This window comes from Nerophis lumbriciformis, linkage group LG19 (genome assembly GCF_033978685.3).
Source record: "Nerophis lumbriciformis linkage group LG19, RoL_Nlum_v2.1, whole genome shotgun sequence".
NCBI classification, from domain to species: Eukaryota; Metazoa; Chordata; class Actinopteri; order Syngnathiformes; family Syngnathidae; genus Nerophis; species Nerophis lumbriciformis.
The window spans coordinates 30506625-30527823 of NC_084566.2; the positions used below are offsets into that span (position 1 = coordinate 30506625).

The 21199-nt window shown below is 41.8% G+C and overlaps 1 protein-coding gene across 3 annotated transcripts in view; it reads left to right on the forward strand.

Moving 5' to 3' along the window:
• Positions 1-21199, forward strand: part of nectin4b (nectin cell adhesion molecule 4b) — a 38382-nt gene that overhangs the window by 15051 nt on the left and 2132 nt on the right. For 2 of the 3 annotated variants that reach the window (XM_061978985.2, XM_061978986.2), the window contains exons 2-9: positions 3260-3460; positions 3519-3686; positions 4585-4863; positions 5066-5186; positions 9033-9184; positions 14301-14466; positions 14906-14975; positions 16813-16872. In XM_061978985.2, the coding sequence (XP_061834969.1) occupies positions 3260-3460; positions 3519-3686; positions 4585-4863; positions 5066-5186; positions 9033-9184; positions 14301-14466; positions 14906-14975; positions 16813-16872 (1217 nt within the window). The remainder of the gene's footprint in view (positions 1-3259; positions 3461-3518; positions 3687-4584; positions 4864-5065; positions 5187-9032; positions 9185-14300; positions 14467-14905; positions 14976-16812; positions 16873-21199) is intronic. The other variant, XM_061978987.2, reaches the window with a different exon arrangement.

Sequence of the window (21199 nt, forward strand, 5' to 3'; positions counted from 1 at the left end):
GCGAGCTAAACCCCCTGGATGTCTTGGCTCACATCGTCCCTTATGCCACCGAAGATGATCAAGAGAAGAATATCGACCCTAGCTTCCCTGGCCTGCTGACATCAACTCCAAAACTGGACAGATCAGCTTTCAGGAAAAGAGCGCGGATGAGGGTATGTCTACAGAATATATTAATTGGTGAAAATTGGGCTGTCTGCACTCTCAAACTGCATGTTGTTGCCAAATGTATTTCATATGCTGTAAACCTAGTTCATAGTTGTTAGTTTCCTTTAATGCCAAACAAACACATACCAATCGTTGGTTAGAAGGCGATCGCCGAATTCGTCCTCGCTTTCTCCCGTGTCGCTGGCTGTCGTGTCGTTTTCGTCGGTTTCGCTTGCATACGGTTCAAATCGATATGGCTCAATAGCTTCAGTTTCTTCTTCAATTTCGTTTTCGCTACCTGCCTCCACACTACAACCATCCGTTTCAATACATGCGTAATCTGTTGAATCGCTTAAGCCGCTGAAATCCGAGTCTGAATCCGAGCTAATGTCGCTATAGCTTGCTGTTCTATGCGCCATGTTTGTTTGAGTTGGCATCACTATGTGACGTCACAGGAAAATGGACGGGTGTTTATAACGATGGTTAAAATCAGGCACTTTGAAGATTTTTTTAGGAATATTGCGTGACGGATAAAATTTTGAAAAAAACTTCGAAAAATAAAATAAGCCACTGGGAACTGATTTTTAATGGTTTTAACCCTTCTGAAATTGTGATAATGTTCCCCTTTAAAATTCATACTTGTACAGTGAAGTTGTAATTCTTTCAATGTAGTTAATCCCCAAGACCCACACGTGGTGAGTTGAGTGGATCCCTGGGAAATTCAACGGGTCCTGACTCCCCAGTTAGACAAATATATTTATTTCTCATATTTTATTTTATTTCTATTGAGTGTAATAATACACGGATATATTTAAATAAAATTCCAAATCACAGTGGCCTGACATATATAGCAACATAAATGGCACCAAAATAAATGACTAAAGTTCAAATAAAAACAAAATGATGTCTCTATGGTCTGTAGTACCAAAATAAAAATTTTAATAAAAGTGCTGATTTTGTGTGCAAATTAACAAAACATTCTCATCACCCTGACATAGTCAATAAATGAATTGTCACCAAAATCTTCCCATCTGAACATCAACTAAACCAAATTAACTGAATCAATCACTGTGAAACTTTTAGTGTATTTACCGGGCTCGGGATCTTTCTGTGTGGGGTTTGCATGTTCTCCCCGTGACTGTGTGGGTTCCCTCCGGGTACTCCGGTTTCCTCCCACCTCCAAAGACATGCACCTGGGGATAGGTTGATTGGCAACACTAAATTGGCCACAGTGTGTAAATGTGAGTGGGAATGTTGTCGATCTGTGTTGGGCCTTTGATGAGGTGGCGACTTGTCCAGGGTGTACACCGCCTTCTACCCGAGTGCAGCTGGGATAGGCCCCAGCACCCCCGCGACCCCGAAAGGGACAGGCAGTGGACAATGGATGGATGGCTAGCTACTGTATTAGCACAAAAAATTCAACATAACTAACACAGTGAAGAAGAAAAAATGGGATCTCGTGGGAAGCTGTAAGCGCAGATGCCGTTTGGGCATAACAACATGGTGGCTGCCGTTCAATGTAAACACCACTGGATTATGTGTTATAAAGATCATTACAGCGTGTCCCTTAAACGTTAAAACATATTTGACACAAATGGTTACAACTAGGGATGTCTGATAATATCCTGATAATATCTGATAAATGCTTTAAAATGTAATATCGGAAATCGGTATCGGTTTCAAAATTATCGGTATCGGTTTCAAAAAGTAAAACTTATGACTTTTTAAAATGCCGCTGTGTACACGGACGTAGGGAGAAGTACAGAGCGCCAATAAACCTTAAAGGCACTGCCTTTGCGTGCCGGCCCAATCACATAATATCTACGGCTTTTCACACACACAAATGAATGCAAAGCAAACTAGGTCAACAGCCATACAGGTCACACTGAGGGTGGCTGTATAAACAACTTTAACACTGTTACAAATATGCGCCACACTGTGAACCCACACCAAACAAGAATGACAAACACATTTCGGGAGAACATCCGCACCGTAACACAACATAAACACAACAGAACAAATACCCAGAACCCCTTGCAGCACTAACTCTTCCGGGACGCTACAATATACACCCCCCGCTACCCCCTACCCCGCCCCCCAACCCCAACCCCGCCCACCTCAACCTCCTCATGCTCTCTCAGGGAGCGCATGTCCCAAATTCCAAGCTGCTGTTTTGAGGCATGTTAAAAAAAATAATGCACTTTGTGACTTCAATAATAAATATGGCAGTGCCATGTTGGCACTTTTTTCCATAACTTGAGTTGATTTATTTTGGAAAACCTTGTTACATTGTTTAATGCATCACAACAAAATTAGGCATAATAATGTGTTAATTCCACGACTGTATATATCGGTATCGGTTGATATCGGAATCGGTAATTAAGAGTTGGACACTATCGGATATCGGCAAAAAAGCCATTATCGGACATCTCTAGTTACAACATCGAGGAATGGAAACGTGAGTTTATTTATTATGACGATGGTATTTTTTTAACTGTTGAAATGAAATCAGCGGTGATGGGTTAGTTGTATTGGTAGCGGCTGAATCTATCATGTCGCGATTCTTTGTACAAGGTGGAAACAGCGCTTGTCCGGCCTGCTAACAACAAGGTTTCTTTTGCCAGTTACTGTGAATAAACAGGAGTTGTTTAATCTTCACAATGTATCGTTTTTCATGGGAAAAATTGGGTGCGTCCTATATTTTAATGCGTACCTGGCAACATCACTGCTTGTATGTATTCTTGTAAACAGCAACAATATGACTGACAAACAGCAGGGATTTTCTTGAGACTTTAGTTTGGTGTCGGAACAACAAGAAGTAGTTCAATTGAAATACCACCTACGAGCATTTTAGGTAGTAAGCATCATATGAACTACCCATCCATCCATGCATTTTCTACCACTCGCGGGGGGTGCTGGAGCCTATCTCAGCTGCATTCGGGCGGTAGACGGGGTACACCCTGGACAAGTCTCCACCTCATCGCAGGGCCAACACAGATAGACAGACAACATTCACACTCACATTCGCACACTAGAGCCAATTTAGTGTTGCCAACCAACCAATCAATCAAAATGCATACGTGACCAATAATCCTAATTCCTCCCTCCCCTTTAGTGGCGTGTGCTCAGGGCGTCTTCATCGAGCCCCTTAAATCCGTCACCTGGCAGCGCTCCATGGCCGAGAGTACCACCAGGCTGCCGTGTCGCTACCAGCCTTTGGTGGGCGAGAAGGTGGTGCAGGTCACATGGTACAAGGAGCTGCGAGGCGGTACCAAGGATCAGATCACCACAGCCCACTTCGCGGACGGACACACAGGTAGGCACCACCACGATGGGACCACGGAGCCGAGAGTTTCATTTTCTTCCTCCGTCAGAGTTTGGACGCTACTCGGGTCGTGTGAGGTTTGAGAGCAGCAGCCCCACAATGAACTCGGCGCTGCTCATCCCCAACACGGAGGAATCAGACGACGGCACCTACATTTGCCAAGTCTCCACTTTCCCCAACGGCAACTTTGAGAGACGCATCACGCTCACCGTCTGGAGTAAGAAACCTATGCTTCTTTTTATTTGACATATACTTTCACCCTCCACCATTCAGAACCGGCTAGTTTGCTGCTTCAAGGACATCAAACCTTCTTTGCAAAAGTGTGAATGACGTTCTAACTAGAGATGTCCGATAATGGCTTTTTTGCCGATATTCCGATATTGTCCAACTCTTAATTACCGATTCCGATATCAACCGATACCGATATATACAGTCGTGGAATTAACACATTATTATGCCTCATTTTGTTGTGATGCCCCGCTGGATGCATTAAACAATGTAACAAGGTTTTTTTTAACATGCCTCAAAACAGCAGCTTGGAATTTGGGACATTGGAGGGGGCGGGGGTTGAGGTGGGGGCAGGGGGGGTAAGGTTTGCGGGGGGCTGTATATTGTAGCGTCCCAGAAGAGTTAGTGCTGCAAGTGGTTCTGGGTATTTGTTCTGTTGTGTTACGGTGTGGATGTTCTCCCGAAATGTGTTTGTCATTCTTGTTTGGTGTGGGTTCACAGTGTGGCGCATATTTGTAACAGTGTTAAAGTTGTTTATACGGCCACCCTCAGTGTGACCTGTATGGCTGTTGAGCAAGTATGCCTTGCACTCACTTGTGTGTATGTAAAGCTGTAGATATTATGTGACTGGGCCAGCACGCAAAGGCAGTGCCTCTAAGGTTTATTGGCGCTCTGTACTTCTCCCTACGTCCGTGTACACAGCGGCGTTTTAAAAAGTCATAAATGTTACTTTTTGAAACCGATACCGATCATTTCCGATATTACATTTTAAAGCATTTATATATATCGGCAGTCCGATATTATCGGACATCTCTGATAACTTTATTAGGTAAAAAATGTGATGGATGATAGACCTCCTAAGCCCCGCCCCATTTTTCCTTTTTCAGTTTTACCCATTGCCTCCCTGGAGCCGGTGGTCCTGACGGAGGGTCAGCCGTTCAGCGTGGCCGCCTCTTGTCGTGCCGTGGGCCGCCCGCAGCCCACCCTCTCTTGGGACACTGACCTGCCTGGCCTCTCCCAGAACCGCACCAACGAGGGCGGCTCCGTGTCCAGCTACTACTCCCTCCACCCGCTCCGCAGCATGAACGGGAAGCGGCTCGACTGCCTGGTGCAGCATCCCGCCCTGGAACGCCCGCGTAGGATCTCCAACCAGCTCGTGGTCCACTGTGAGTACACCTGGTTAACGCTTTTGTTTGAAAAGTCACAAATATTTGGGTTGTGTTATAATTAAGAAAACCTATCTATAAGTTGAATAACTTGTCCGTATGAACTGTAAATTAGAGGAAAGAGCTGGTGTCTGTGTGTTTAGTGTTGTCTTTTTATGCTGTTGTCTGCATGTTTGTCACCTGGTGTGCTTGTTCTTGTGAGACCCCCCAGACGCTGTCATCTCTGCCTCGACAGACGATTGGTTTGCCGGGTTGGAGCAAGCGACGCTCAACTGCGATGTTGGCGGCGGCTTCCCAGCGCCACAAAATATCACCTGGATGCGGTAAGACATGTTGGCACAACATGAAAAACAGCTTTTTATTTCATCAATCGAAAGGATGTTTGGGAATGATAGTGCAGCTTTAATCTGAATTAGTATGAATGCTCAAAAACAATAGTGGTCTTGTTCCTGGTATCTTTAAGGCTGCAAGACACATTATTTTAAAGTCTCTGTCCCACGCTGGCAGACAAATCATGTGTCTTTGAGCTTGTTTTGTCTTTAACATGCGTTACACCGAATGCACTTATCACACAAACATCACAGCCTTGGCAATGCTCAGAAAACGCATCTCAGTTCTTTTGTTTGTAAAGAAGCCAAATACCATCTATATGGATCACAAAATGTAAAAATGTTGACCAAAAACAGATTATAACGTGTGAATATTGGACTCCATGCTTTAGCTGCGAGCTTTATTACCACCAAGTTTACTTCGTTTTTTATGACAAACAATTCAATAAGTCATGTCAGGCATCAGTATTTTAGAATCAAACAACGCTGCAAGCTAGTTTAGCGTGATTATTGCTTGCTGTAGTTTAGGGGTGGCAAATGTATTCTTATTTAGGGTCACATCGCAATTATGGGTGCGATCAGAGAGCAAGAGTGAAGTGAATATATACTGTGAAGTGAATACTATGAATTTTATAAACCTAAACACTAATAGTTTTATAAAATTCCACACAGAAAGATCCCGAGCCCGGGATTGAACTCAGGACTTATCAGGACCTTTGTATTGTGAGGCACATGCACTAACCCCTGTACCACCGTGCTGCCACTATTAGTGTATAGGTTTATAATTATAATATTATAATTATGGGTGCTATCAGAGAGCAAGAGTGAAGTGAATATATACCAGGGGTCGGCAACCCGCGGCTCGAGAGCCGCATGCGGCTCTTTAGCGCCGCCCTAGTGGCTCTCTGCAGCTTTTTCAAAAAATGTATGAAAAATGGAAAAAGATGAGGGGAAAAAAATCTATTTTTGTTTTAATATGGTTTCTGTAGGAGGACAAACATGACACAAATCTCCCCAATTGTTTCAAAGCACACTGTTTATATTAAACATGCGTCACTGATTCGAGTATTTGGCGAGCGCCGTTTTGTCATACTAATTTTGGCGGTCCTTGAACTCACCGTAGTTTGTTTACACGTATAACTTTCTCCGACTTTCTAGGACATGTTTTATGCCACTTCTTTTTCTGTCTCATTTTGTCCACCAAACTTTTAAGGTTGTGCATGGAAGGTGAGTTTTGTTGATATTGACTTGTGTGGAGTGCTAATCAGACATATTTGGTCACTGCATGACTGCAAGCTAATCGATGCTAACAGGCTATTTAGGCTAGCTATATGTACATATTGCATCATTATGCCTCATTTGTAGCTATATTTGAGGTAATTTCGTTTCCTTTAAGTCCTCTTAATTCCATGACACACTATCTGTATGTAGTATGTCTTTAAATTTTTTGAGGCTCCAGACAGATTTGTTTTTGTATTTTTGGTCCAATATGGCTCTTTCAACATTTTGGGTTGCCGACCCCTGATATATACTGTGAAGTGAATACTATGAATTTTATAAAACTATTAGTGTTTAGGTTTATAAAATTCATAGTATGAACTTCATAGTGAATACCACTATGAATTTTATAAAACTATTATTGTTTAGGTTTATAAAATTCATAGTATGAACTTCATAGTGAATACTATGAATTTTATAAAACTATTATTGTTTAGGTTTATAAAATTCATAGTATGAACTTCACAGTATATATTCACTTCACTCTTGCTCTCTGATAGCACCCATAATTATAATATTATAATTATAAACCTATACACTAATAGTGGCAGCACGGTGGGACAGGGGTTAGTGCATGTGCCTCACAATACGAAGGTCCTGAGTAGTCCTGAGTTCAATCCCGGGCTCGGGATCTTTCTGTGTGGAGTTTGCATGTTCTCCCCGTGACTGCGTGGGTTCTCTCCGGGTACTCCGGCTTCCTCCCACCTCCAAAGACATGCACCTGGGGATAGGTTGATTGGCAACACTAAATTGGCCCTAGTGTGTGAATGTGAGTGTGAATTTTGTTTGTCTGTCTGTGTTGGACCTGTGATGAGGTGGCGACTTGTCCAGGGTGTACCCCGCCTTCCGCCCGATTGTAGCTGAGATAGGCTCCAGCACCCCCCGCGACCCCAAAAGGGACAAGCGGTAGAAAATGGATGGATCGATGGATATACACTAATACTCTCATCACATTGTGTATGGATTTGATTATTAGATTTTCTTACAACAGATCGATGATAACTTGTTTTGAAATCCTAAGTCAAGGTGACAAGCAGATGTTTCAATATTTATTTTTGATAACCCCTCTTGCCCCCAAAAATGCTTGGAATATTTTGTTGTATTACCAAATAATATTAGTGTTTGTATGATATGCAATTGCATGCAGTACATTTCTTTTGTCAAAATTTGAGAGAAAAAAAAATGTAGCCAGAAAAATGAAGCCCTTTATTGGAAATGTTGTGGCGGGCCACATGAAATGTTGTGGCTGGCCACATGAAATGTTGTGGCTGGCCACATGAAATGTTGTGGCTGGCCACATGAAATGTTGTGGCTGGCCACATGAAATGTTGTGGCTGGCCACATGAAATGTTGTGGCTGGCCACATGAAATGTTGTGGCTGGCCAGGTCTGGCCCTTTGAGTTTGACACCTGTGCTGTAGTTAGTGTAAAGATGTATTCAAAAATCAGCCAGAGGAGTTAAAAAAACATCAATAAAGACTAGACAGTTAAACTGAAATTACACTTGCAAGCCTGAGAAATGATAACAGTTTGATTATGTGTGTAAAAATGTTTTTATTGAAGTTTATGTTTGATAAATCCAAATGTAGAATTGTGAGAGGTGCAGCTCTATCTGCATCTATCATCTTCTTCCCGCTCCTCCTTTGTGCAGCTTTTCAAAGCTCAGGTAGGCGATGCTTCGGCCCGGTGTAAGTTTGATTGATTGAGACTTTTATTAGTAGATTGCACGGTACAGTACATATTCCGTACAATTGACCACTAAATGGTAACACCCCAATAAGTTTTTCAACTTGTTTAAGTCGGGGTCCACGTTAATAATCAATTCATGGTATAAATATATACTATCAGCATAATACAGTCATCACACAAGTTAATCATCAGAGTATATACATTGAATTATTTACAATCCGGGGGGTGGCATGTGGAGGGGGTTAGGTTTGGTAGATATCAGCACTTCAGTCATCAACAATTATATCATCTGAGAAATGGACATTGTAACAGTGTAGGTCTGACTTGGTAGGATATGTACAGCGAGCAGTGAACATAGTGAGCTCAGAAAGCATAAGAACAAGTATATACTTTTGATTATTTACAATCAACATGGGTTGTGGTGGGCGGAGGGTGTTAGTCTAGGGTTGTAGTTGCCTGGAGGTGTTCTTTTAGTGCGGTTTTGAAGGAGGATAGAGATGCACTTTCTTTTACACCTGTTGGGAGTGCATTCCATATTGATGTGGCATAGAAGGAGAATGTGTTAAGACCTTTGTTAGATCGGAATCTGGGTTTAACGTGGTTTGTGGAGCTCCCCCTGATGTTGTTGAGGTGGTTCCACTGAAAGTGGCAAAGTGAAACTGGAGCAACGTGATCTTTCTCTGTGGACTCATCTCTTTTATTCTGTTGGCTGATTGGTTGATCCAGTGTTCATTCTATTTGAAACTAAGCGCTGACATTTCATATGTTTCTGTTTTCCGCTCGCACGCGTCTTCAAGCAAAAACAATCACGGACTGAGTCATCATTTGGTCTTTGTGACATCCTCGCTAATTCATGCGAACCTTTTTTCAACAGGAGGGGCGAAACTTTGCCAGACGGTGTCTCGGTGGTCGGAGGCAGTCTGACGTTTGAACGAGGCATCCGCCTGAATGACAGCGGCCTGTATGAGTGTGTGATGACTAACGCAGTTGGCGCGGCAAAGGCTGAGTACTTGATGACGGTGACAGGTGAGTCAATTTTTCACTATGAAAATAGAGGAACAATGTGTCTTTTAAAAAGGAGGTCACAATGACATACAGTATGTTGAGTCACTAATTGCACTTGCCAGGTATTGAATATTAGTCATTTTTCTTTTACAAATATCAGGCATGCGATTTTTCCGTCTAAAGTCGGAATTCCGTCTTTTTTAATCTCGGGAAAAAATAATAATAATCTCCCGTTTTTCTGTTTTTTTTCCCGACCCTAAATCAAGATTCGAGACGTAGTTTATATTACGCCGTAGTTGATTGGTCGATATGTTCCTTGTGACCAATCAGGACATCTGTTATGAATGATGACGTTAATAACGTCATCATTCATAATGGTTATTACCGCCATTTTCCATATGTAAACGATGTCGGTTCTCGAGAGAAAGGACGCTTTACGAGTAAAAGAAATTGATAAACATGTCAAAAATAAGTTTCGATGGGACTGGATGGAAAGGGAAATCACTGATACTGTTGGGAAGAAGGAAGTTACGACTTTGTTCGTTGATTTTATTCGGAAAATCGATCGTCCCGGAAAGGTTTTGTGCACGTGGTGTCATGATAATATTGACTATGGATCACGAGGTTTGAAGGCTTTGGAAGTACATGCGAAACGCCAAAAACATATGAAACAACTTGAAGCAAGGTATGTTCTATTAATGATGTTTTCATGTCTTTAAACACTAAAATATTTTCTTCAAATGGTGCTGTCTTTGTTAATTTTAACATGTTAAATTGGTGGACCTGGCTGGGGGCCTTCATCCCCCAGACCCCCGGAAATGTTTTCAGTCTTTTTCATTGTGGTCAAATCACATGCCTGAAATATAATAAAGCTTAATTTTGAGGTATTTATTGAACCATACACTTTATTTTTCTGCTAACATTTGTCCAAGCTTGTTTAAAAAAAAATACAAAAAAACAAGTTTAGGGTTATTATAGTTTGTGTACAGCTGGACTGTATCATATTTTTACTGTTAATTGGCCATGCCCCATGTAAATATACTTTTATGGACTCAGTGGGGGAGACTAAAAGTACTTAAAAAACATGAAACGCAAAATGGATGGTTACGGAATGTAATCGTGGTTCTATGAAAAAGGTCAACACGTACCGTATGATTCACTTTGTGAGCTGTTCAGGAGACAATGTAGCAAATTAATCACATCAACACCTCCGCCCTGCAGGCTCAATCAGTGCCTGTAAATACAGCTGTGCAATCACCTGTTCAGTCTCTTTTCTCTGACTGAGGCCGAACCTCCGTTTTGAATGACACTACAAGCTGGCGTTTTGACCTTTATTCATAGAACCACAGTTAAAGTTCTGTAACTATCCATTCTGTTTAATTTAAGGTCAATACGCCACTGTATGTGTCAACAGTATACCAAATGAGGTCAGGCAGGAGATGAAGTGAGGTCAAAAACCATTAGAACATCAGTGTTGTTTAGAACATAGTTCATTGAGTAAAGCCTCAGGTTGTGGTTAGACAGTCAAAAGGCCGATGAATGCCACATGTTGTGAGAGAAACAATTTTCAACTGAGAAAAAAGGTCCCCATAAACAGAACCTTCTTAATAATTTAAATACAACCACCGGTTGAATACCAACTCTGAAGCCGTGGTCCGGCACGGCAGGGACCATACACATTTCCCTGGCTTGAATCCATGGTCCAGCATGGCAGGGACAGCACGATTCACTGGCCTGCTTCCAGAACGGCAGAAGACATTGATGAAGCAACATTTAGCCTGGAAAACCTTGCAAAGGTCTCAGGAGAGGAACCAACCAGCCGCCACACAAATCTCCTCCATGGGAGCACCCTTGGAGGGACCCCAGCACCATCATAGGCCAGAGCTATGGCCTCCATAACCCAGCAGGCCAATTGCTGCTTGGAGACTCCTGCATAGCACACAAAAAGCTGATCGGTTTGTCTGTGTGCGGTCATTGTACGACCTCAGAGACCTGACCTGACAGACTAAGTGCTACTGGGCTCCCTCTGCAGATTCATGGGACGGAGGATGAAAGGGCTCCAGAATCAAGGGCCTCAACATAAAAGAGCAAGGAAACCCATTTGTTAAAAAGAAGATGGATTAGGCAGTAGAGAGATGGCAGATCCTTCTCCTCCTAATCTCAGACCAGACGGATGCACAGACAGGGCATTCAGTTCAGAGACCTGCTTCGCTGAAGCCATGACAAGGAGAACGGCTGTTTTGAGAAAAAGCTCCAGCCTCAATTTGGCCAAAAGGTCATTGTGAAGGTGCAAGGGGACAAGGACAGGCCAAACGTGAGAACGGTGTAAGAGTATGCAGTGCCTTGAAAGAAGAACCAGAGGTCTATCTATAGCCAGTCTATCTCAGCCTTCATATGACCCTTCTGTTCCTCTGCATTTCTCTTCTGTTTTCCATCAGTTTGAGCCGGTGTCCTTTTCTTTTTTAAGTGACACAGTTAGTCATATGAAGCCCTCTGGTTCTCCTGCAGATGCCCTCCCACCTCGCCTGTTTAAGGAGGTACTTGCTACTATTGGATCAAGTGTCCTTAACATTATCAATAGTAGCCTCTCTTCTGGAATAGTTCCAGTAGAGTTTAAACATGCAGTGGTACGACCTCTACTTAAAAAACCCAGCCTCGACCCCACTCTCCTCTCTAACCTCAGACCTATCTCTAATCTTCCATACATTTCCAAAATATTAGAGAAGGTTGTCTACAGTCAGTTGTTGCCCTTCTTAGAGGATAATGGTATCACTGAGCTGTTCCAGTCCGGTTTTAAAGCCCTCCACAGCACAGAGTCAGCGCTTTTAAAAGTTTTTAACGATATCCTCCTGTCCACTGATTCTGGTAAATATGTTGTCCTGGTGCTTTTAGATCTGTCCGCTGCGTTCGACACCGTCGACCACGCCACCTTAATCACTCGTCTTGAGAACTGTGTGGGCATTAAGGGCGCCGCCCTCAACTGGTTCCGGACCTAACCGACAGGAGTTTTTGTATAAAAGTAGACCGTTTTATGTCGTCCACAGCTCCTTTACCACATGGGGTCCCCCAGGGCTCAATCCTTGCCCCAATTTTATTTGCGCTTTACCTTCTCCCCCTTGGTTCTATTTTTAGGAAATACAGTATTGCATTTCATTTTTACGCCGATGATTGCCAACATCTTACTGACTGCCTGCACGACATCAAAGTCTGGCTTTCAGCTAACTTCCTGAGCCTAAATGAAGACAAAACAGAAGTTATGTTGTTCGGTCCAAGTCGCTCTCCCTCCCCCAACGTTGACCTCGGCACTCTGACCCCGTATCTCAGCGACTGTGTCACAAACCTGGGGGTAAAGTTTGACTCAGATTTTAAATTCGAAAAACAAATCAGCAGCGTCGTTCAAAAAAGCTTTTATCAATTACGCCAAATAGCGAAAGTGAAACCGCTTCTATCAAGTCATGATCTTGAGAAATTAATCCACGCCTTTATCTCGACTCGTCTTGATTACTGTAATGCCCTGTATGTAGGCATTAGCCAGGCCTCCCTCGCCCGACTGCAGCTCGTGCAGAACTCTGCTGCTCGTCTGCTAACACAGACCCGCAGACGTGAGCACATCACCCCTATTTTAGCGTCCCTTCACTGGCTCCCTGTGCGTTACCGAATCAATTTTAAACTCCTTTTATTTGTTTTTAAATGTCTAAACAACCTCGCGCCAACCTATCTCTCCGACCTCCTTCAGCCTTACTGCCCCACCCGATCCTTAAGATCAGCCGATCAGCTGCTGTTGACGGTCCCTGACACAAGGCTGAAGCTTAGAGGTGACAGAGCTTTCGCCGTGGCTGCTCCCAAGCTCTGGAACGACCTACCCCTGAGTGTTAGACAAGCCTCCTCTCTTCCTGTTTTTAAATCTCTCTTAAAAACATACTTTTATTCCATGGCTTTTAACACTGAGTGATATCCATCCTGCAATGGCGCCCCATAATACACCTGCTGTGAACCTGTTTTTATGTTTTTATTTATTCTATTTTAATTATTTATTTTTTATCGTGTTCTGTTTGTGTTGTGTTGTGTTTGCTTGGTACTCGTTTTGTCTTTTAACCTGTTCATTGTACAGCACTTTGGCTACCCCTGTGGTAAATTTTAAATGTGCTTTATAAATAAAGTTGATTTGATTTGATTTGATTACTACCTGTGGTCTTTGTGTACAGAAAAGTGGGAGTATTCGTCTCGCAGATCCACTGTAGTAAACCAGTCCCTGTGCCTTACAGATGACAGAAAGCGCGACAGTCATTTATTTTATTTTTTTCATTTACCAGAAGATTGTAGCAGTTGACATCACTCAATAGGAAGTGGAGGAACCTGATGAGGGGGCGCCCAGAGTTGAACTAGGGACCTCTCCATCTGCCGTCAAATGCTATACTACTAAGCTACACCCCCTGCGCAAATGGAAGGGCTGGCATTTCAGAAGCAGTTGAAACTTTTTGCCTCCAAGGGCCAAAATAAAAAATGTGCTGACGGATCGCGGGCCAAACACAGCAATTTTAAGCTTATAGCAGCACCATAAGTGAGATGTTAAGCTCCATACTGCCATAGATTAGGTAGTGAAGATCATTATGTCACTAGTTAGCCTTGCAAACATGCCATTGATGATGTTTGAGCTTAAAAAAGGTCAGTATGGACATACTGAACAAAAATGCTTCCATTTTTCATGAGTTATACTCAAATATATACAACTTTTACTATGTACACAAAATACCTATTCCTCTCAAATATTGTTCACAAGTCTGCCTAAATCTAAATCATACTCGTACAGTTGTTATTAGTGAGAATATATTTATTTTAAGGTATTTTGGGGTTCATTGAGGTTAGCTAATTTTACTTGTTTTGGAAAGTCTTGACAAGCCAAATTTTCTTGTTCTATTGGCAGATAATTTTGCTTTGTTCAAATAAAATACCCCTCTTTTTTTTTTTTCTTGTTTTTGAACACGGACTTTTTGCAGTGTATGTATTCAATTTGGGAACCCAAGCGTGGGCCTTAATTGAGTCATGTGTGTACCTAATGAAGTGGCCAGTGAATATGCGAGAGTACGTTCGCGAGTTAGTGAACATGTGACCATGTTTAACTTTTTTTTCCTTGCAGAGAAATCCCATCGCAAGGAAACGTCCTTATCCGACAACCTGCTACTCATCATCATTGGCGCCTCAGCCACCACCATCGTTGTGGTCCTGGTCGTCACTGTGCTGCTGGTCCTCCGCCGCCATCGGCACCGCAACAAGAAGTTGAAGATGGAGCTCAGCGAAAAAAAGTAAGCCCTGGGCTATATTTTTTTTAATTAATTATGATGGAAAATTGGTGGTGGGGGGTGGATTGAAATCACGAGCAATCATATGAAATGATTGACTTTTTTTCTACTTTATGTGCATGAATGTACTGTGGAGTGAGACTGAGTTTTTCACTTGCTGGATTATTTTCAGTCTTCTTATTCTTTTTTTATCCTCTTGTCAACTGTCCCTCAGGGACTTTTATTTGGTTTCTCAAAGCAGAACAACACATTGAGAAGTCTGATAATAAGAAAAAAATGGCTTTTTTATATAAGCACATGACCATGTGTGTGGGAATAAAATTGTGAATAGCATCTCAATCTCCATTCTAGTCAAGACAATATGAGTTTTTTTCCCAGAAATGTGTGTCAAAACAGTGGAAGTAGTTTGTTTACTTGAACTGTTTTTGTTGCTTCTCATCAGGGAGGAAATCAGCAATCTGTCCAGACAAGCTTCCTTCAGGAGACTTCCCTCTGTCAGCTCTGACCCACGGGTGCAGACACACACACACACACACACACACACACACACACGTTCACACATGTGTAGCACACATGCTTTTAGTATACACGGATTAACTGGAAATTATGGGTAATTTCTCCAAACTGAATCATAAACAAACCCCGTTTCCATATGAGTTGGGAAATTGTGTTAAATGTAAATATAAACAGAATACAATGATTTGCAAATCCTTTTCAACCCATATTCAATTGAATGCACTACAAAGACAAGATATTTGATGTTCAAACTCATAAACTTTTTTTTTTTTTGCAAATAATAATTAACTTAGAATTTTATGGCTGCACACGTGCCAAAGTAGTTGGGAAAGGGCAAGTTCACCACTGTGTTACATCACCTTTTCTTTTAACAACACTCAATAAACGATTGGGAACTGAGGAAACTAATTGCTGAAGCTTTGAAAGTGGAATTCTTTCCCATTCTTCCTTTATGTAGAGCTTCAGTCGTTCAACAGTCCGGGGTCTCCTCTGTCGTATTTTACGCTTCATAATGCGCCACACATTTTCGATGGGAGACAGGTCTGGACTGCAGGCGGACCAGGAAAGTACCCGCACTCTTTTTTTTACGAAGCCACGCTATTGTAACACGTGCTGAATGTGGCTTGGCATTGTCTTGCTGAAATAAGAAGGGGCGTCCATCAAAAAGACGGCGCTTAGATGGCAGCATATGTTGTTCCAAAACCTGTATGTACCTTTCAGCATTAATGGTGCCTTCACAGATGTGTAAGTTACCCATGCCTTGGGCACTAATGTACCCCCATACCATCACAGATGCTGGCTTTTGAACTTTGCGTCGATAACAGTCTGGATGGTACACTTCCCCTTTGGTCTGGATGACACGATGTCGAATATTTCCAAAAACAATTTGAAATGTGGACTCGTCAGACCACAGAACACTTTTCCACTTTGCATGAGTCCATCTTAGATGATCTCGGGCCCAGAGAAGCCGGCGACGTTTCTGGATGTTGTTGATAAATGACTTTCGCTTTGCATAGTAGAGCTTTAACTTGCACTTACAGATGTAGCGACAAACTGTATTTAGTGACAGTGGTTTTCTGAAGTGTTCCTGAGCCCATGTGGTGATATCCTTTAGAGATCGATGTCGGGTGTTGATACAGTGCCATCTGAGGGATCGAAGGTCACGGTCATTCAATGTTGGTTTCCGGCCATGCCGCTTACGTGCAGTGATTTCTCCAGATTCTCTGAACCTTTTGATGATATTACGGACCGTAGATGTCGAAATCCCTAAATTTCTTGCAATTGCACTTTGAGAAACGTTGTTCTTAAACTGTTTGACTATTTGCTCACGCAGTTCTGGACAAAGGGGTGTACCTCGCCCCATCCTTTCTTGTGAAAGACTGAGCATTTTTTGGGAAGCTGTTTTTATACCCAATCATGGCACCCACATGTTCCCAATTAGCCTGCACACCTGTGGGATATTCCAAATAAGTGTTTGATGAGCATTCCTCAACTTTATCAGTATTTATTGCCACCTTTCCCAACTTCTTTGTCACGTGTTGCTGGCATCAAATTCTAAAGTTAATGATTATTTGAACATCAAATATGTTGTCTTTGTAGCATATTCAACTGAATATGGGTTGAAAATGATTTGCAAATCATTGTATTCCGTTTATATTTACATCAAACACAATTTCCCAACTCATATGGAAACGGGGTTTGTACAAACAGTCATCATTCTAAACACTAGCAGACATTTCCATTTCCACTTTAATCTTTTTACATGTGTTGAATTCCACGCAAACTGTTGAAATTCCTTCAGACCTTTGCAAACCTTTTGTCACTTCTTCCCAGGTTGAGGATTACTCTCTGCTCGGGTCAGACAGCCGCATAAAAAACAGCCAAATATCTCTGGTGAGTTCCCAGGAAGTACTGTCCATTTAAAAAATATATTTTTTACAATTTATTGCAACCAATTAGTGGGACTCAAATCTACGGCCTTCTGTGTCCTTCAGGCTTGTCGTAAACTGGGGTCATGAGGCTGATTATTAATTAGAACTTGTGAAAAAATTGGTTAACCAGTACTTTCTTGTGAACAAATGTCTCATTAACAGTGTTGAGTTAGTTACTGAAAACCAGTATCTAGTTAGTTACTAGTTACCTTATTTCAAAAGTAACTCAGTTACTTACACCAAAAAGTAATGCATTACTGTGAAAAGTAACTATTTAGTTCCTTTTTTTTTTCTTTTTTAAAAGCTCCTATTAATGCCCTTTTAGCCTTCATTTCAGTACTGTTATTGCACTGGAGAATAATACAATGTGTTGATCAACTTGACATGCATTTGCATCACTGAACTCTGCTAAGCAATGTGGTCTACATACAACACACAAAGACAAAGATATGTTTCAAAGGGCCAATTTATTTCAGGCCAGAACAAATTGACAAAACTATTTTAAATAGCTGCAACATAACATACATAAGTAACAAACAGCATAATAATAACATAGCTGTAAACCTGGCTTCACCTAAGGAAGGCACACGTGACATACACAAAGCCTAACCAGGCAGATTTGAATTGTTGTTTTGGGCAGTAGACGGGATCTTTGATCCAAGACACAACTTACATTTAACTAAAATGTTCTTTTCTTTGTGCTCGACAAAAGAAAAGAAGTGAGAATATCTCATACTTGCCAACCCTCCCGAATTTCAGTGCCTCTCCCCGGGACAACCATTCTCCCGAATTTCTCCCGATTTCCAGCCGGACTTAAGGCACGCCCCGTCCAGGTCCATGCAGACCTGAGTGAGGACAGCCTGTCGTCACGTCCGCTCGGCCAACCAAAAAGTAACCACAGAACACTATAGGGTTCTTTGGTTACTTTTTGGTTGGCCAAAAAGTAACCACAGAACATTATAGTGTTCTGTGGTTACTTTTTGGTTGGCCAATGGTTTACGTTGTATTGCGCACCCCCTCTCCCCTTCTCCCCCCTCCCCTCCCCACACCCAGACACACACAGAGCGCACCTCCGGCTTGTGACACAAGAGATACAGAAGGACGACACTGCAGCGCTCCAATAAAACACACTCGGATCTTCTGTTTCTAGCCGATACTACATAAAAAATAACGTAAAATAACGCAGTAACGCAGCATGTAGTAACGGTAACTGAGTTACTGAATATAAAAAATAACGCGTTAGATTACTAGTTACCGCCGTTACTTTGTAACGCGTTTGTCCCAACACTGCTCATTAAGTAATCCATCCACAGGGGGCTGGGCATAAAGGAAATGTCCAGCATTTGCTACGTTCGTATATTGACAGATGTATTTCCTTGATTTGCTGGCTCTATCTGCAGGAGAGAAAAAGACAACTGCAGCTATAAATCCAACAGAGGGTGCCGTTTTAAAAGTCAATTCACTCAACATTTTGCAGCAAGAGGGCGCTATAACAAGCTGTGATGTTATGTAACTGCACGTTTTGTCAGTACAATACCGTAAACTGTAATTATTTTTAATCTGTGAAACTCTAAAATGTGTTTTACACAATCAGATATAGGAGTTTTATTATACTGAAACCAAAAGTATAAATGCAACCCTTTTGTTTTTGCTCCCATTTTTCATGAGTTGAACTCAAAGATCTAAAACATTTACTATAACACAAAACACCTATTCCTCTCAAATATTGTTCACAAATGAGTCTAAATCTGTGTTAGTGAGCATTTCTTCTTTGCCAAGATAATCCATCCCACCTCAGAGGTGTGGCATATTAAAATGCTGATTAAACCGCAGGATCCTTGCACAGGTGTGCCTTAGGCTGCCCACAATAGAAGGCCACACTGAAATGTGACGTTTTTCTTAATTGGAGGTCTGGGGGGGTCAGAAAAACGATGAGGACGACAAGTAGTGATGGGTCCGGCAACACCGATGCATCGGCGCATGCGTCGAGCTCATAGAGCAAAACCCTGTGTCGGTGCGCGTACCGCTTTTTTTGAAAGTCACATGACCGATCATGAACTGTTTCGGTCACGTGACCGATACGCGAACTGTGTCGTACTGACGCCTCCTCTGTGCCCTGTGAGCGGGTCTTTTCTACAGCCGGAAATAAATAATAACTAAGAAGAGAAATCGTCTAAAATTTAATACGTTGGAAAAACTGTTTTTTTTTTAATAAAAATGTGTAAAAAAATAAAATAAAAAAAAATCCCAGTCCACAAGCATCCTCATTCAACACATTCTCTTAGATTTCCATGTTATGATACATGTTCACATTATTTGACTGTATCTAAAAAAGATAAAAATATATTTTTATTTAAATGAAGATATGAAATAATCCTAAATGAAATGACTTGGTTTATATTATTGTATAAACTAGGTCATAAAATCAGTGTCAGTTGAGTCGATCCATAGGTTGCCTGTAGGGATTTTTAATGTCCAGCAGATGTCAGTATTTAGTGACACGGTATCAATACAGTTTTGCAATGTGTCGAAATGCTTCATGACACCTCATCAACCCATCACTAACGACGAGCATGCAGATGAGCTCTCCAGAGACGGTTTCTTGTTTGTGCAGAAATTATTTTGTTATGCAAACCAATTGTTGCAGCAGCTGTCCGGGTGGCTGGTCTCAGACGATCATGGAGGTGCACCTGCTGGTCGGGGAGGCCCTGGGCTGGTGTGGTCACGCGTGGTCTGCGGTTGTGAGACCGTATGGATGTACTGCCAAATTCTCTGAAACACCTTTGGAGACAGCTTATGGTAGAGAAATTAACATTCGATTCACGGGCAACCGCTTTGGTGGACATACCTGCAGTCAGCATGCCAAATGCACGCTCTTTCAAAACTTGCGACATCTTTGGCATTATGCTGTGTGATAAAAATGCGCATTTTCAGAGTGGCTTTTTACTGTGGGCAGCCTATGGTACACCTGTGCAATAATCATGCTGTTTAATCAGCATCTTGATATGCCACACATGTGAGGTGGGATGGAATATCTTGGCAAAGAAGAAATGCTCTCAAACACAGATTTGTGAAAAATATTTGAGAGGAATAGGTATTTTGTGTATATAGCAAAGGTTTTAGATCTTTGCGGTAAACTCATAAAAAATTGGAGCAAAACACAAGTGTTGCGTTTATATTTTTGTTAAGTGTAGGTGCTTCCATTTGAAATGTTTTCAGCATTCGCAGGGGTTACACTGCAAAAATTCTGTGTTCAAAAACAAGAAAAAAAAAAACACAAAAATGAGGGGTATTTTATTTGAACTAAGCAAAATTATCTGCCAATAGAACAAGAAAATTCGGCTTGTCAAGACTTTCCAAAACAAGTAAAATTAGCTAACCTCAATGAACCCAAAAATACCTTAAAATAAGTATATTCTCACTAATAACAAGTGCACTTTTCTTGGTAGGAAAAAAAGAGACCTTTTTGCTCAATATGTTGAAAAATATTCTTAAAATAAGTCAATGCTAGTGCCATTGTCTTGACATAATGATATGCGCTCGGTAGGCATCATGATTTTTTTTTTCATGCTTGAAATAAGAAATTATTACTTTTTTGCCGATATCCGATATTGTCCAACTCTTAATTACCGATTCCGATATCAACCGATACCGATATATACAGTCGTGGAATTAACACATTATTATGCCTCATTTTGTTGTGATGCCCCGCTAGATGCATTAAACAATGTAACTTTACCATGAATTGATTAACGTAGACCCCGACTTAAACAAGTTGAAAAACTTATTCGGGTGTTACCATTTAGTGGTCAATTGTACGGAATATGTACTGTACTGTGCAATCTACTAATACAAGTTTCAATCAATCAAATCAAAAACAAGGTTTTCCAAAATAAGAGAACTGTGTATCGGTTGGGAACATCTCTGCGCTGCTGACCCGTCTCCGCTCGGGATGGTTTCCTGCTGACCCCACTGTGGACTGGACTCTTACTGTTATGCTGGATCCTCTCTTACAATATTATGTTAGACCCACTCGACATCCATTGCATTCGGTCTCCCTAGAAGGGGGGGGGGGGGGGGGGGGGGGTTACCCACATATGCGGTCCTCTCCAAGGTTTCTCATAGTCATTCACATCGACGTCCCACTGGGGTGAGTTTTTCCTTGCCCTTATGTGGGCTTTGTACCGAGGATGTCGTTGTGGCTTGTGCAGCCCTTTGAGACACTTGTGATTTAGGGCTATATAAATAAACATTGATTGATTGATTGATTGAACTTCAACTCCAGTTAT